The following is a 16,003-nucleotide window of genomic DNA, read 5'->3' on the forward strand; positions in this document are numbered from 1 at the left end:
TTTGCCCCCTCGATCCAGAACTAGTTATAAGTTATTGACCTACTGATGGCAGCCTTGCTGTATATTTTATTTATGTTTTTAACTTGACGTTAACATTCAATTTAAGCTTTTAACTGATGGATTACAAAAGAAATGATTTCACTTTGCAGAATAGAAAGTCCTTTATTCAAGGCGGCAAGACAAAATGATGTTGAATCCTTGAAGAATTTAATTGAGGAGAAACATGTAGACCCTTTTGAAAGAGGTGAGTAAACTGGAGCAGCAGGTAGCAATATATTGAGATATATATATATATATATATACACCGCAAAAAATATGTATGTCTCGGAACTGGCAAATATTTAGCATTGTGCCATTACTGGTAAATTGTTCAATGGACTTAAATGACTAAATTATTTAAATATGCAATAGCTTGTTCAGTAACATTGTATATTACAACAGCTATGGATGAACAATTCAAATTTATATCACTGGTTCCATTTCCCTTGCCCAAGATAAACCTGCGCTCCGATTTGTATCAAACCCTTTAAAGATTGCATCGAATAGGAATGCTAAAGTCGGTGTAAGATTATAAATACCAATGAAGTACTTGTAATGCCATGAATTACAGTAGACCACATTGAGGGAGGCATGGTAGAGCTGCTGCCTCACAGCGCCAGAGACCCGGGTTCCATCCTGACCTCGGGTGCCGTCTTTGTGGAGTTTGCATGTTCTCCCTGTGACCGCATGGGTCTCCTCCGGGTGCTCCGGTTTCCACCCACGTCTGAAAGACGTGCGGGTTTGTGGGTTAATTGGCCCTCTGTAAATTGCCCCCTGGTGTGTGGGGCGTGGATGTGAAATGGGCATAGACATAGTGTGAATGGGTGCTCGATGGTCGGTGTGGTGGGCCGAAAGGCCTGTTTCCATGCTGTGTCGTTCAATCAATCAATCTGCGGGGGACAAGGTATATAGTTGGCGCATGTATGTGCGTGTGTACGTGTGTATGTGTGTAAGTGAGTGTGTAATAGGGGCTGTGGGTAGCGGATAGAAGGGGGGACACTGGAGAATAGAAGCCTCTATAATTCTACGAATAGTCCAGTCATTAATCGGATGATTTTAAATTGGATATGCTTTGGTCCGAGCTTACCTATTGTCATCAAATTTCCTTTACAGAAGTTGGTGCAGGGCCTTCATTTATAACCTATTACAATAACTGTGGAGATATCCCAGTGTCTGTGACATTCTAGTTGGAAAGCAGCATAATTAACTTAATGATTGCATAATTAATGTATTGATTGCATAATTATTGATTGATTAACGAGTTGCATGCTGAACTAACTATTTAATAAATGGCTTGATTGCTTAACAAACTGTTTAACCAACGGCTTAAAGGATGGCTTGATTGCTTAATGAACTTTAACGAATGGACTGATTGCTTAACGGACTGATTGTTTAACAAACAGTTACTTAATGAATGGATTGATTACTTAATTAAAAGAAACTTCCAGTTGTGACATAGATTGTAAGACTGCCAAATAGACCTAAATTATATTAATCAACTTATTTCCAAAACAAGATATAATTTAGAAAACCAAATGAATCTTTCGACTAGTATCCTTGTCACCTCTGGTTGATTTTCTATAAACGTTCAGGCCATTTTTATCAATCGGTTGTGATTTAGAGTTGCTTATCTCACTTTAACTTTTATCCAACTTTGTCCCTCTGTTCTGTCAGCCGATTAATGGCATTAATTACACTGGCAGTTGCACTAACTCAGGGAACGCAGAACGCAGAGAGAACGTACAAACTCCATACAGACAGAACCCTTAGTCAGGATCGAACCTGTGAGGCAGCAACTCTACCGCTGCACAGGTTTTCTCCGGGCGCTCCCTCACACCAAAAGCATATAGGTTTGTAGGTTAATGGGTCTCGGTAAATTTGCTAAATGCCCCTGGTGTGCAGGACAGTGCTGGTGTACAGTGTGATCGCTGGTGTACAGGGTGATCGCTGGTGTACAGGGTGATCGCTGGTGATCGCTGGTGTACAGGGTGATCGCTGGTGTGTGGGTGATCGCTGGTGTACAGGGTGATCGCTGGTGTACAGTGTGATCGCTGGTGTACAGTGTGATCGCTGGTGTACAGTGTGATCGCTGGTGTACAGTGTGATCGCTGGTGTACCGGGTGATCGATGGTGTACAGGGTGATCGATGGTGTACAGGACAGTGCTGGTGTACAGGGTGATCGCTGGTGTGTGGGTGATCGCTGGTGATCGCTGGTGTACAAGGTGATCGCTGGTGTACAGGGTGATCGATGGTGTACAGGGTGATCGATGGTGTACAGGGTGATCGATGGTGTACAGGACAGTGCTGGTGTACAGGTGATCGCTGGTGATCGCTGGTGTACAGTGTGATCGCTGGTGTACAGTGTGATCGCTGGTGTGTGGGTGATCGCTGGTGATCGCTGGTGTACAGTGTGATCGCTGGTGTACAGGGTGATCGCTGGTGTTCAGTGTGATCGCTGGTGTACAGGTTGATCGCGGGTGTACAGTGTGATCGCTGGTGTACAGTGTGATCGCTGATGTACAGGGTGATCACTGGTGTACAGGGTGATCGCTGATGTACAGGGTGATCGCTGGTGTACAGGGTGATCGCTGGTGTACAGGGTGATCGCTGGTGTGTGGGTGATCGCTGGTGTACAGTGTGATCGCTGGTGTACAGGTGATCGCTGGTGATCGCTGGTGTACAGGGTGATCGCTGGTGTACAGGGTGATCGCTGGTGTACAGTGTGATCGCTGGTGTACAGGGTGATCGCTGGTGTACCGGGTGATCGCTGGTGTACCGGGTGATCGCTGGTCGGCGGGGAGTCGGTGGGCCAAAGAGCCGGTTTCCACGCAGTATCTCTAAAGTACACTAGCAGCATTCCCAGCTTTCACACTCTTGGCAAAATGATCTTTTATTTTTGCAACATAAAAATTAAACAATGCCTTTGCCCCGAGGGAGGATTTATAGATGTCTTGTCGTATGGATAGATAAGGGGCAGGAAGGTTCTGCAAATGTTGAGGAGATTTCTTGACTTCTCTAACTTCAGATAGCCCTTGCTTTCCCTCTCTATCTCCTCCCCCTTCCCATTTCTCCCACTAGTCTTCCTGTCACCGACTACATTCTATCTTTGTCCCCCCCCCCTCCACTGACATCAGTCTGAAGAAGGGTCTCGACCCGAAGCGTCACCCATTCCTTTTCTCCCGAGATGCTGCCTGACCCGCTGAGTTACTCCACCATTTTGTGTCCACCTTCTACAAATATTGAGTTTGATAAGTTTCTGTAGCTGCATAAAAACCTCACGGCTAACCCACATCATCTGTGAGATATTGCAGAATATTTGATGTCAATGCCTGCCCATGAATGAAGACACACTTCAGTCTCGGACAAAAGCCTTACCTTTTGCATTCTATGCTTTGACGCATTTAAAGAGCGCTCTTATTTCCACTTTCCATCAATATAAACCGTAATAAAATCACTGAGATCAAGAGTGCCGAGCCATCAACAGAGTTCACTGGGAAATGGTGTCCTGCAGAATTACTAAGGCTTGTCCGACTGAGACCATTTCCTTCAGGCAACATCAGCCCTTCATTTGTGTTTAGAGATACAGCTTAGAAACAGGCCCTTCGGCCCACCGAGTCCGCACCGACTGATGATCACAGTACACTAGCGTTATCCCACACACCAGGGACAGTTTACAATTTTTACCGAAGTTAATTAACCTACAGACCTGCACGTCTTTGGAGTGTGGGAGGAAACCAGAACACCCGGAGAAAACCCACGCAGGTCACGGAGAGAACGTACAAACTTCGTACAGACAGCGCCCGTGGTCAGGATGGAACCTGGGACTCTGGCGCTGTGAGGCAGCAACTCTACCGCTGCGCCACCGTGCCACCCTGAGAGTTGCCCACATCTTGCCAACCTCTGAAAGAATAAAGGATAAACAAAATTCAAGTGAAAAGCTCACGTATGATACACAAAAAGATGATGCAACAAGATTGGCTGAGGCTGAAGTGCAGATTTTAATTGGCAAAAGAAAGAATGTTATCATCTGAAACAATAAAAAATGGATCATTTAATACGGTGATACCAAAACACTCAAAGTAGTCAAATGGATGTGCTACAACTATCAAGGTTTAAGGTGCGGGGTGGGGGGGGGGGAGGGGTGGAAGATTTGATAGGAACTTGAGGGGTAACAATTTTTACACAAAGGGTGGTGGGTGTACGGTACGAGCTGCTGGAGGAGGTAGTTGAGGCAGGTACTATCACAACATTTAAGAGACAATTGAACAGGTACATGGATAGGAAAAGTTAAGAGGGATATGGGCCAAGTGCAGGCAGGTGGGACTAGTTTAGTCCCATGTTGGGCTGCGTGGGCTAGTTGGGTAGAAGGGTCTGTTTATGCAACAATTGCAGGATTTGAAACTCTTTAAATGGACAGAGGAGTCAATTTAGGAGGTAAAATGAGTCAAAAGTGCATGTGATACCTTTTACCTGCCTAAATTGACTACTATGTCCATTGAAAGAGTTTCAAATCCTGCAATCGCTGCATAATAGCCATGTATCAAAAGAGAGTCAAGAGTGCTTTAGTTTATAGATACAGCATGGAAACAGGCCCTTCAGCCCACCGAGTCCACACTGACAATCGATCACCTGTTTATGCTATTTCCACTCTGTACACACTAGGGGGCGATTTACAAGCCAATTAATCTACAAAACCTGCACGTCTTCAGAAAATGGGAGGAAACTCAGAGCACCTGGACAAAACCCACACGGTCACAGGGAGAACGTGCAAACTCTGCACAGACAGGATGGAACCAGGACCTCTGGCATTGTGAGGCAACTGCACTACCCACTGTCGCCTAACCCCCCCCCCCCCCTGCCCCCCCCCCCATATGTACCAACAATGAAAAATGAAATTCGCACCTGCAACAAAGTAACATGCCTGTAAACACTATACACATAGATAATATATAATAAACAGAAATTCAATAAATCAACAACCCGGACATTAGTGAAAATAAAAACCCTGAACTCCTTAGTGTATCCAAAGACAGTGCATAGATTACAGTTGAGGTTAGTGTTCAAGCTCCTGATGGTTGCTAATAAGAAGCTATTATTGAACCTGGTGGTCACGGTTTTCGGACTCCTGTACCTTCTTCAACGATGGTATGAGAGTGTGGCCAGGGTGGTGTGGGCATTTGATATTGGCTGCCTTTTTAGAAACATAGAAAATAGGTGCAGGAGGAGGCCATTTGGCCCTTCGAGCCAGCACCGTCATTCATTGTGATCATGGATGATCATGCACAATCAGTAACCGGTGCCTGCCTTCTCCCCATATCCCTTGATTCCGCTAACCCCTAGAGCTCAATCTAACTCTTTAAAATTCATCCAGTGAATCGGCCTCCACTGCCCTCTGTGGCAGAGAATTCCACAAATTCACAACTCTCTGGGTGAAAAAGTTTTTTTCACCTCAGTTTTAAATGGCCTCCCCTTTATTCTTAGACTGTGGCCCCTGGTTCTGGACTCCCCCAACATTGGGAACATTTTTCCTCCATCTAGCTTGTCCCGTCATTTTATAATTTTATACATCTCTATAAGATCCCCTCTCATCCTTCTAATCTCCAGTGAACACAAGCCCAGTCTTTCCAATGTCTCCTCATATGACAGTTTGAGGCAACACCGCCAGTAGATCCCTTCTATTGTGGGGAGGTCAGCAGTTATGATGGAGTGGGTAGTGCGCTCGCTAATCATACATGGATTTATATCAACAAGGATTAAAATATAGGTAGTCTTGGCAATACGTTTTTGAAATTTACTGTGTTAATATTAGAGCTCAGGGGCGTCACAGTGTAGCAACGGTAGAGTTGCTGCTTTACACCACCAGAGATCCGGGTTCGATCCTGACTAAGGGTGTTCTCTGTACTGAGTTTGCATGTTCGCCCTGTGACCTCGTGGGTTTTCTCCGGGTGCTCCAGTTTCCCAAAGACGTGCAAGTTTGTAGGTTAATCGGCTTTGGTAAGATTGTCCCTGGTGTGCAAGGTAGTGTTAGTGTATGGCGTGATTGCTGGCCGGCGTGGGCCAAAGGGCCTGTTTCCACACTGTGTCTAAAGTCTAAAAAAGAGACAAGATTCTATACATCCTCAGCACAGAAATGCAGTAAATGTGAACTGCTTAAACAAATAAAGTGGGATCTAAAGCTGTTGTTTTGGGTGAGCTGTGAGGGTACATTTTGCTGGTGCACTAGGATAGGCCCCCTAGATCAAATCTCACCTCCACATAGACAGTGAAAAAACTATGTTTAAGACAAATATAATTAATTATCCTGGGACTCGAGTGATGAGCCCATATTTATTGTTGCCTTTTATACGCACCACTTCCTTTGTCGTGGATGCTCATGAAAATGAAATGATCTCACCCATCTTGAGGAAACAAATATTCCAAATCTATTTTCTTGACTCTTTTTTGCACATCTCAAGATTGGTGAGAGTTGCTTGCGTCGTTGTGTCTCTGTGGTTGACTTGTCCGCAACTCCTAGGTGTCAGATTAGCAAGAAATGAAGTTGTGGCCCAGTAGATGTGGGTCTCCCGTGGGCATGGACATTAAAGTCACTGCACTAATGACTTTAATGCTCATAAGTCTAAAGAACATAATTAGGCCATTAATGCTTTTGCCGTATGCTCTGTGCAATAGTTTAGTTTAGAGATACAGCGCGGAAACAGGCCCTTCGGCCCACCGAGTCCATGCCGACCAGTGATCACATCGCACACTAACACTATCCTACACACACTAGAGACAATTTACAATTTTACCAAGCCAATTAACCTACAAACCTGTAAGTCTTTGGAGTGTGGGAGAAAACTGAAGATCTTGGACAAAACCCACGCAGGTCACGGGGAGAACGTACAAACACCCGTAGTCGGGATGGAACCCTGTTCTCTGGCGCTGTAAGGCAGCAACTCTACCGCTGCACCATCCTTAGTGTAGAAGTGTATGGGTAGGATAGGTTTAGAAGGATATATAGGCCAAATATGGGCTGAAGGGCCTGTTTCTATGTTGTATGATTTGTAAAGGCATAGAATATCAGAAAATTAATTGGTAAAACCATAGGATCAAATTGGAGAACAGTGTTAGCCATAATGTAGGGATACATTGGCTGTAATCAAGAAATGCCTGAGGTTTGTAGCTAACAGGAAGTTTGATGCGCCAAGCCAGAATACTTTTAGGAGAAATAGGAAGTGCAAAAATGAGGGGAGGGTGTGGAACTATCTTAACTCTCATCCAAATGGGGCCAGTTCAGCAAATGAAAACAGGAAGGCTGACAATATTCGGGGCAATCAAAGACCACAAAATGGGAGAAAATGAAAGCTGGAAGCTACATATAATTCAGGTTTATATTATTATGTAATTTTTACCTGTCTTAAGATGAGGAAATAGAGAAGGTTAAAGTTCAAATTATCTTTAAAACTATTACTCGGACCAATACTTGGATATCAATTCTTGATTTGGGTCTGGGGAATGATGTGTGGGAACAATTGGGAAATACCGAGGCCAATGTGAAAACATTGGAATAATATAATAGGAGAGTGAAGAATGAAAGATGAGGAAAACACAAAATCCATTCATATGATGCTATTTAAGACCTTTTCGGCAGATATGCTCATATCAGGAAATATTTGTAGAGATACGTATGATAAAGCAAATGCATAAGAAAAGGTGTCAATGTATTTTCAGAAGCTGATTGACCAGATATTTTTTGTATAGCTTTTGCTTTGCGGATATGAGTAACCAGGCAGATATTTGGAAAGGTCGTGGTTCAGCCGAGATCCTATTAAATGCTGATAAGGGCGGCACGGTGGCGCAGCGGTAGAGTTGCTGCCTCACAGCGACAGAGAACCTGGGTTCGATCCTGACCTTGGGTGCTGCCTGTCCCTTTCCTCCCACATTCCAAAGACGTGTGGGTTTGTAGGCTAATTGGCTTCTATAACAAGAGTGTAAGATAGATGAGTGTATTGTTGGTCAGCCATGAGCCGAAGGGCCTGTTTCCATGCTGTATCTCTAAATAAGCTAAATTTAGGATGAAGTTGGTTGGGAGAAGGGAGAAGGAAAACTTGGTTGCTCATGTATGTGTTTTCACAAAAGACGTGCAGAGTTGTAGGTTAATTGGGCTCCGTAAATTGCCCCTAGTGTGTAGGGAGTGGATGAGAAAGTGGGCTCGATCTAATGTGAACGGGTGATCGATAGTTGGCATGGACTTCAATCAATCAATTAATCGATCAATCAATTAGTCATACGTAGGAAAACATTTAACAGAATGCACAATAAGCTTGTCGAGGGACAGGTTTGGGAATTGGAATAAATGGACCAGGGGTCAAAATTTGGAGAAATCTGACAAGCTTATTTCTATTCTCAGTGTTTATTTCTATTCTCAGTGACTACACATTGAAGAGGGATGTCAAGCAAGCATGTTAGGCTTTGTTGACAACACAAGGCTCGGTATTTACTGAACAGTCAGACTAGCTAGAGCAATTAATTGGCTGATGGAACTGAACGTGAAGGAATGAGTAGTGAAATGTGGTGGGCAAATTTAAAAAAAAGAGAGGAATATTAACTAAATGGAATGTGTGGGGAGACAGAGAGACAGAGGCTCATGTGTATTAATCCTGACAGAAAGGCCTGGATAGAGTGGATGTGGAGAGAATGTTTCCACTGGTGGGAGAGTCCAGCACCAGCGGCTCAGAATTAAAGGGGTGGCCCTTGAGTGTGTCGTGTGTGGTGGATACGAAAGTGGCTTAAAATAGAATTAGTGGGAGCAGGTGATGGATGGGCAGTGTGGACTAGATGGGCCAAAGGGCCTGTTTCCACCTGTATCTTTAAAAGGATGACAAAACAAACCTGACAGATGAAAGACCCGATTGCCCATGTTACATCTGAAACTATAATACTGTAAAATCTAAAGCAATTGTGCGTGACGTCCAAATTAACTTTCTCATCAATGCGCTCCCACATCTTTTAAGAGGCTGAAGACACTTGCAGATCTGTAACTATTCCCAACATAACATGGAAAAATGCATGCTTGTGGAGTGCTGATTATTCATATAGAAGGAGTACAAATCTCTGCTTTTGCTCAGGTTGTACAAACTAATTTCTACTGCAGGCCAGGATAGATACATGATAGATGGGTAGGCTAGGATCTGCAGGATAGATATGGGTAGGTACATGGGTAGGATCTGCAGGATAGATATGGGTAGATACATGGGTAGGATCTGCAGGATAGATATGGGTAGGTACATGGGTAGGATCTGCAGGATAGATACATGCCTGTGCCTTTACAACTTTGCTTTGTGTTGCAGGAACTGTTGGGGAAACCGTTTTGCATGTTGCAGCTTTATATAACAGTAAAGATGCGGCAATTATTTTGCTCAATACCTTCCCATTCTTAATCGATGAACCGATTGACTGTGAAATGTACAAGGGTAAGTTACTGCACTCTTTAAACGAGTAAAAGATGCACTCGCCCTTCAGTGAGCCATATTTTAAATGTGTACATCAATTGGTTTTACCTCATTCCAAGTGTGCTTTAGCATAAACTTGATTCTGTCCATTCGTTCCATGAATGTCCCGTCAGATATCACTCATGCGTTGTAAGAAGTATCATTAGAAATCTTGCCTGACAGAGATTTGGGATGAAGGTTCACAATATCAAACTCTGATCAATATCTCTGCAGAAATGTACAGTACACTTGTCAGTCCTTTCGAAGGGCAGATCAATCTTTAATCTTTTTTCTCCTCTCTCTTGGGTTTTTTTAATATATCAATATTAGACCTTGTCTTCCAATCAATTACATTTCTCAGCCTGGTATTCATTTACTTACGGAGAAAGTGTTGATAGAGTGGATGTGGAGAGGATGTTTCCACTGGTGGGAGAGTCCAGCACCAGAGGTCAGAGCCTCAGAATTAATGGGCGCTCTTTTAGAAAGGAGGTGAGGGGGAATTTCTTTAGTCAGAGGGTAGTTAATCTGTGGAACTCATTGCCACAGAGGGCTGTGGAGGCCAAGTCAGTGGATATTTTTAAGGCAGAGATAGATAGATTCTTGATTAGAACGGATGTCAAGGGTTATGGGGTGAAGGCAGGAGAATGGGGTTAGGAGGCAGAGATCAGCCATGATTGAATGGCGGAGTCGACTCAATGGGCCGAATGGCCTAATTCTACTCCTATAACTTGTGAACTTGCGAAAGCTCAATCTCTCAATTTACTAATTGTATATTTTTGTTATTTTTGAGTCATTTCCTTTTCTTCATTCCCTTTGACATTAATTATTGTTGGCCATTATTTACAGCATCTCTGTGACTTCAATCCCATTCATCTATTCCACCTCTGTGTAGTTCCTTACCCCTTCCTTGATCACAGCTCAGTCGCTACCTTGTGGCATTCCGTTCTCCCAGAGTTTAACTTCAAGTCCATGTGCAGCTCATCAGTTAAGCCTTTCATGCCATTGAAAGGCTGGCATGGTGGTGCAGTGGGTAGAGTTGCTGCCTTACAGCGTTTACAGCGCCAGAGACCTGAGTTCGATCCCGACTATGGGTGCTGTCTGTATGGAGTTTGTACGTTCTCCCCGTGACTGCATGGGTTTTCTCCAAGATCTTCTGTTTCCTCCCACACTCCTAGGACGTACAGATTTGTAGGTTAATTGGCTTGGTGTAAATGTAAATTGTCCCTAGTCTGCCTAGGATGGGGTTGATGTGTGGGGATCGCAGGTCGGCATGGACTCGGTAGGCCGAAGGGCCTGTTTCCGCGCTCTATCTCTAAACTAAACTAAGCTGAAACTGAAACATAGAAAACATAGAAACATAGAAAAATAGGTGCAGGAGTAGGCAATATAATCATGGCTGATCATCCAAAATCAATACCCAGTTCCTGCTTTTTCTCCATATCCCTTGATTCCTTTAGCCCTAAGAGCTAGATCTAACTCTCTCTTGAAAGAGGGCAGAGTAGACAGTCATAGTCATGCAGCACAGAATCAGGCCCTTCGGCCCAACTAGTCCATGCTGACCAAGTTGACCTGACCTAAGCTAGTCAAATTTGCCCATTGTTCGGCCCATATCTCTCTAAACCTTTCCATTCCATGTATCTGTCCATCTGTCTTTTGGAATATTGAAAGACAGGTCTTTGTGCTCTAAAACTCACTGATTCCCACTTGTACCGAACGCTAGTAAAATGTACAAATACAATTTCTATCCATCATGATATCCATTGGTTTCCCATCTCTTTATGAATCTCTTCCTCTCCTAACAACCTCACACATCCTTTGGCCTGGCATCTTTGTTCAATGATGTGTGGACATGTGGTGTGTGTGTGGAACGAGCTGCTGTTCATTGATGTGCTGACATGTGGTGTGTGTGTGGAGTGAGCTGCCGGGGGAGGTTGTTGAGGCAGGGACTTATGATTAAGAAAATGTTAGCCAGGTACATGGATAGGATAGGATAGGTTTAGAGGGATGTGGGCCAAATGCAGGCAGGTAGGACTAGTGTAGATGGGACATGTTGGTCGGTGTGGGCAAGTGGGACTAGTGTAGATGGGGCATGTTGGTCGGTGTGGGCAGGTAGGACTAGTGTAGATGGGACATGTTGGTCGGTGTGGGCAGGTGGGACTAGTGTAGATGGGACATGTTGGTCGGTGTGGGCAGGTGGGACTAGTGTAGATGGGACATGTTGGTCGGTGTGGGCAGGTGGGACTAGTGTAGATGGGACATGTTGGTCGGTGTGGGAAAGTTGGGCTGAAGGGCTTGTTTTATGACTCCAACTTCATTGCACAGTCAGTAATTCTCCCAGAAACCCCTTCTCAGCCAGACTTCATCCACCCCCCATTCAAGACGTTCTCCAGAGCCTGTTCATAGAAGCATAGAAACATAGAAAATAGGTGCAGGAGGAGGCCATTCAGCCCTTCGGCCCCTCGAGCCAGCACCGCCATTCATTGTGATAACGGCTGATCATCCACAATCAGTAACCCGTGCCTGCCTTCTCCCCATATCCCTTGATTCCACTAGCCCCTAAAGCTCTATCTAACTCTCTTTTAAAATCACCCAGTGAATCAGCCTCCACTGCCCTCTGCGGCAGAGAATTCCACAAATTCACAACTCTCTGGGTGAAAAGGTTTGTTCTCACCTCAGTTTTAAATGTCCTCCCCTTTATTCTTGGACTGTGGCCCCTGGTTCTGGACTCCCCCAACATTGGGAACATTTTTCCTGCATCTAGCTTGTCCAGTCCTTTCATAACTGTTGTTTAAACCCTTCGTTTGGAGTCTGAACCTCTCCAGTAGGCTGGCCTATCCTGTTGCACCAAAGTTGCTCTGATTACAGAAAAACATGCTGGAACTTGGGGTGAAACATTTTCCATAATCATTTTCAAGTGTTCCCCCATACAGCGAGTTAGCAGAATAAATTATCCTAATCTCCAAACATTAATAGCATCCCTAATGTCCAAGAGTGTCACTTCAAACTCCATGGGAACCATCCTTGTCCCATTTCTGATGAAGATGTCAAAGCCAGTAGTATTAAATAAGAGTAACTTTTACATTTCAATGTTCTGTCTCGGGGCATACGACAAAACCCTCTCTTCACTCTTGACTGATTGAGAATGATCAGCCATGATCACATTGAATGGCGATGCTGGCTCGAAGGGCCGAATGGCCTCCTCCTGCACCTATTGTCTATTGTCTATCTCTGGAATTTACAAGAAGACAAGTGATGAGTGTTTGTCAGCACTGGGCCTGTACTCGCTGGAGTTTAGAAAGATGAGGAGGGACCTCTTTGAAACGTACCGAATAGTGAAAGGCTTGGATAGAGTGGATGTGGAGAGGATGTTTCCACCAGTGGGAGAGTCTAGAACCAGAGGGCACAGCCTCAGAATATACGTGTGTATCTTTAGAAAGGAGATAAGGAGGGATTTCTTTCGTCAGAGGGTGTTGAATCTGTGGAATTCATTGCCACAGAAGGCGGTGGACGACAAGTCTATGAATATTTTAAAGGTGGAGATTGCCAGATTCTTGATTAGTACATCAGGTGTCAGGGGTTATGGGGAGAAGGCAGGAGAGGAGGATGGTGTTGAGAATGAAAGATAGATCAGCCATGATTGAATGGCAGAGTATATTTATTGGGCCGAATGGCCATAAGTCTGCTCCTAGAACTTATGAACAATGTAGAGTGTAAAAGCTCATAGAGTGTGGAAACTTGTATTCCATTAACTTGAGCGCAATCTTCCAGAACAGTGATTGAACTGCATGGCATTACCATCCACATAAGTATCAGAAACTGAATACAGTGGACATGTGGCGTTGTGTCTGGTGATCGTATATGAGCAACAAAGAGGGTGTCACGGTGTTGCACCGGTAGAGTTGCGGCCTTACAGCGCCAGAGACCAGGGTAAAATTGTAAATTGTCCCTAGGCTGGTATTAGTGTGCGGGGATCGCTGGTTGGCGTGGACTCGGTGGGCCGAAGGGCCTGTTTCCTTGCTGTATCTCTAAACTAAACTAAACTAAACTAAAACACCAATCTCTATTAGATTACCACCGTAAGGCCCAAATAAATGGATAATTAGTCTTAATTTCCTTCCCTGACATCAGTCTGAAGAAGGGTCTCAACCCAAAACGTCACCCATTCCTCTCTCCTGAGATGCTGCCTGATCTGCTCAGTTACTCCAGCATTTTGTGAATAAATACCTTTGATAAAGGAATAATGTTTATTGTAACGTAAAGCTAGTAAAGTCCAGTCAAGGATAGTCCGAGGGTCATCAAAGAGGTAGATAGTAGTTCAGCACTGCTCTCTGGTTGTGGTAGGGTGGTTCAGTTGCCTGATAACAGCTGGGAAGAAACTGGAGGTGTGCGTTTTCAAACTTTAATACCTTTTGCCCGATGCGAGAGGGGAGAAGAGGGAGTGGCCGGGGTGCGACTCGTCCTTGATGATGCTGCTGGCCTTGCCGAGGCAGCGTGAGGTGTAGATGGAGTCAATGGAGGGGAGGTTGGTTCGTGTGATGGTCTGGGCTGCTGGCCTTGCCGAGGCAGCGTGAGGTATAGATGGAGTCAGTGGAAGGAAGGTTGGTTTGTGTGATGGTCTGGGCTGTGTCCACAATTTGTTGTAATTTCTTGCGATCTTGGATGGAGCTGTTCCCAAAGCAAGCTGTGATGCGTCCTGATACGATGCTTTCTATGGTGTAACTGTAGAAGTTGGTGAGAGTTGTAGGGGACATGCCGAACTTGCAAAGCCTTCTGAGGAAGTAGAGACGTTGGTGTGCCTTCTTGGTCGTTGCTTGAATATGGGTGGTCCAGGAGAAGTCGTTGGTGATGTTGACTCCTAGGAATTTGAAGTTTTCACCCAACTCTACTTTGGCCGTTAATGCAAACTGGGGTATGTGAACCGCTTCACTTCCTGAAGTCAATCACTATATCCTTTGTCTCGCTGACATTGAGGGAAAGGTTCTTGTCTCGACACGAGGTCACGATGCTCTCGATTCCCTTCCTGTGCTCCGTCTCGTCTGGCCCACTACGGTGGTGTCGTCTGCGAATTTGAAAATTGAATTGGGCCATTCTTTGGAAAGTGAACCAAAATGTCACACACGTGACCAGACGTCATCGCATAAAGTAACACATTAAAACATTCTTGTAAGAGATTAATCTTATTCATTGCTATTTTCCTACCTACTAAACTATAATGCATGTCTGCTAAAGATATGAACATTCTAGCTTTTAAAATTCACAGAGTTTGTAAGTAAAAACCTGAAATACCTGTAATGCTTTCAGAATTAGAAGAGATGTATTCCACAATTGTTCACGTTTTTGGTCACACACGTGACTAAGAATGGCCCAATTAGATGTTGTACATGGCTGTACAGTCATGAGTGTACGAGGAGTAACGAAGGGGGCTGAGAACACATCCGTGTTGAGGATTCTAGCGGAGGGCGATTTGGCCCCTCTCCTCACTGATTGGGGTCTGTTGGGCAGGAAGGTGAGGATCCAGTGGCAGAGATCAGTGCTGACACCAAGTCCCATGAGTTTGGTGATAAGCTTGGATGGCTTCAGACCCGAAACGTCACCTATTTAATTTCTCCAGAGATGCTACCTGACCCGCTGAGTTACTCCAGCATTTTGTGTCTATCTTTCTGAATTCCCTGACCCCTCGTGAAGTGAACCCTGGAGTTTTCTGGTGGCGAAGCCAAGAATCTCTTCACAGAAGAGTGTTACTCATTGTGGACTGCAGAGTAGTCCAGGTGCTATAAACACTGCTTTTGTTGGGAGTTTTTATGTTGTGTTGGGATGAGTTGAGTCTGAGAACAGCTCTCTTAATGGAGTCCCGTTGAGAATTTCAACATGGTTTTTTTTGGTTAGTAAGTTCATGATGATTTAAACCAAGTCTTTGAGCCTATTTCTTCATATCTGGATTTTATTTTTCCTAAACTAAACTTTATTCAGCATAATCCAGAATATATATACAAAACAAGAACAGTGCAAAAACTCTCCCGACAATGTAGGAGTTTTATTTTAATCAGTATTATTTGGTAATGGAGCAACTGTTCACAAGCTATCCTCATACCAAGCTCCCTTGCTATTCATGTGCCCCCCCCTCCTCTGGAGTGATAGCCTTCCCTTGTTTGAGGGGCGTCTCCACCACACTATGCCCCCCCCTCAATGTGCAGGAGCGGAAGGACCCTAGACTGTGGTCCACCCCCACAGAGCCTTGGCGTTGGCTGCCCCGAGCTTCAGCGCGTCTCTCAGCACGTATTCCTGCAGTCAGGAGCAACGTTGAGCCAGTCGGCAACGTTCCCTGATGGACATCTCACTCTGCTGGGAATGTCAACGAGTTTCAGTTCAGTTCAGTTCAGTTTAGTTTATTGCCACTCGTACCGAGGTACAGTGAAAAGCTTTTGTTCAAAGAGCGTCTTTCACCGAGTTGATGATCTTCCAGCAGCACTTGATGTCCGTCTCCAAATGTGTC

The 16,003-nt window shown here is 44.6% G+C and overlaps 1 protein-coding gene across 1 annotated transcript in view; it reads left to right on the forward strand.

The window, feature by feature from the left end:
* Positions 1-16,003, forward strand: part of LOC144599323 (transient receptor potential cation channel subfamily V member 5-like) — a 77,492-nt gene that overhangs the window by 22,893 nt on the left and 38,596 nt on the right. Inside the window, exons 2-3 of the mRNA XM_078410118.1 lie at positions 150-244; positions 9,370-9,492. Of these exons, the coding sequence (XP_078266244.1) occupies positions 150-244; positions 9,370-9,492 (218 nt within the window). The remainder of the gene's footprint in view (positions 1-149; positions 245-9,369; positions 9,493-16,003) is intronic.

The sequence above is a fragment of the Rhinoraja longicauda genome, chromosome 13 (assembly GCF_053455715.1).
Source record: "Rhinoraja longicauda isolate Sanriku21f chromosome 13, sRhiLon1.1, whole genome shotgun sequence".
NCBI lineage: Eukaryota > Metazoa > Chordata > Chondrichthyes > Rajiformes > Arhynchobatidae > Rhinoraja > Rhinoraja longicauda.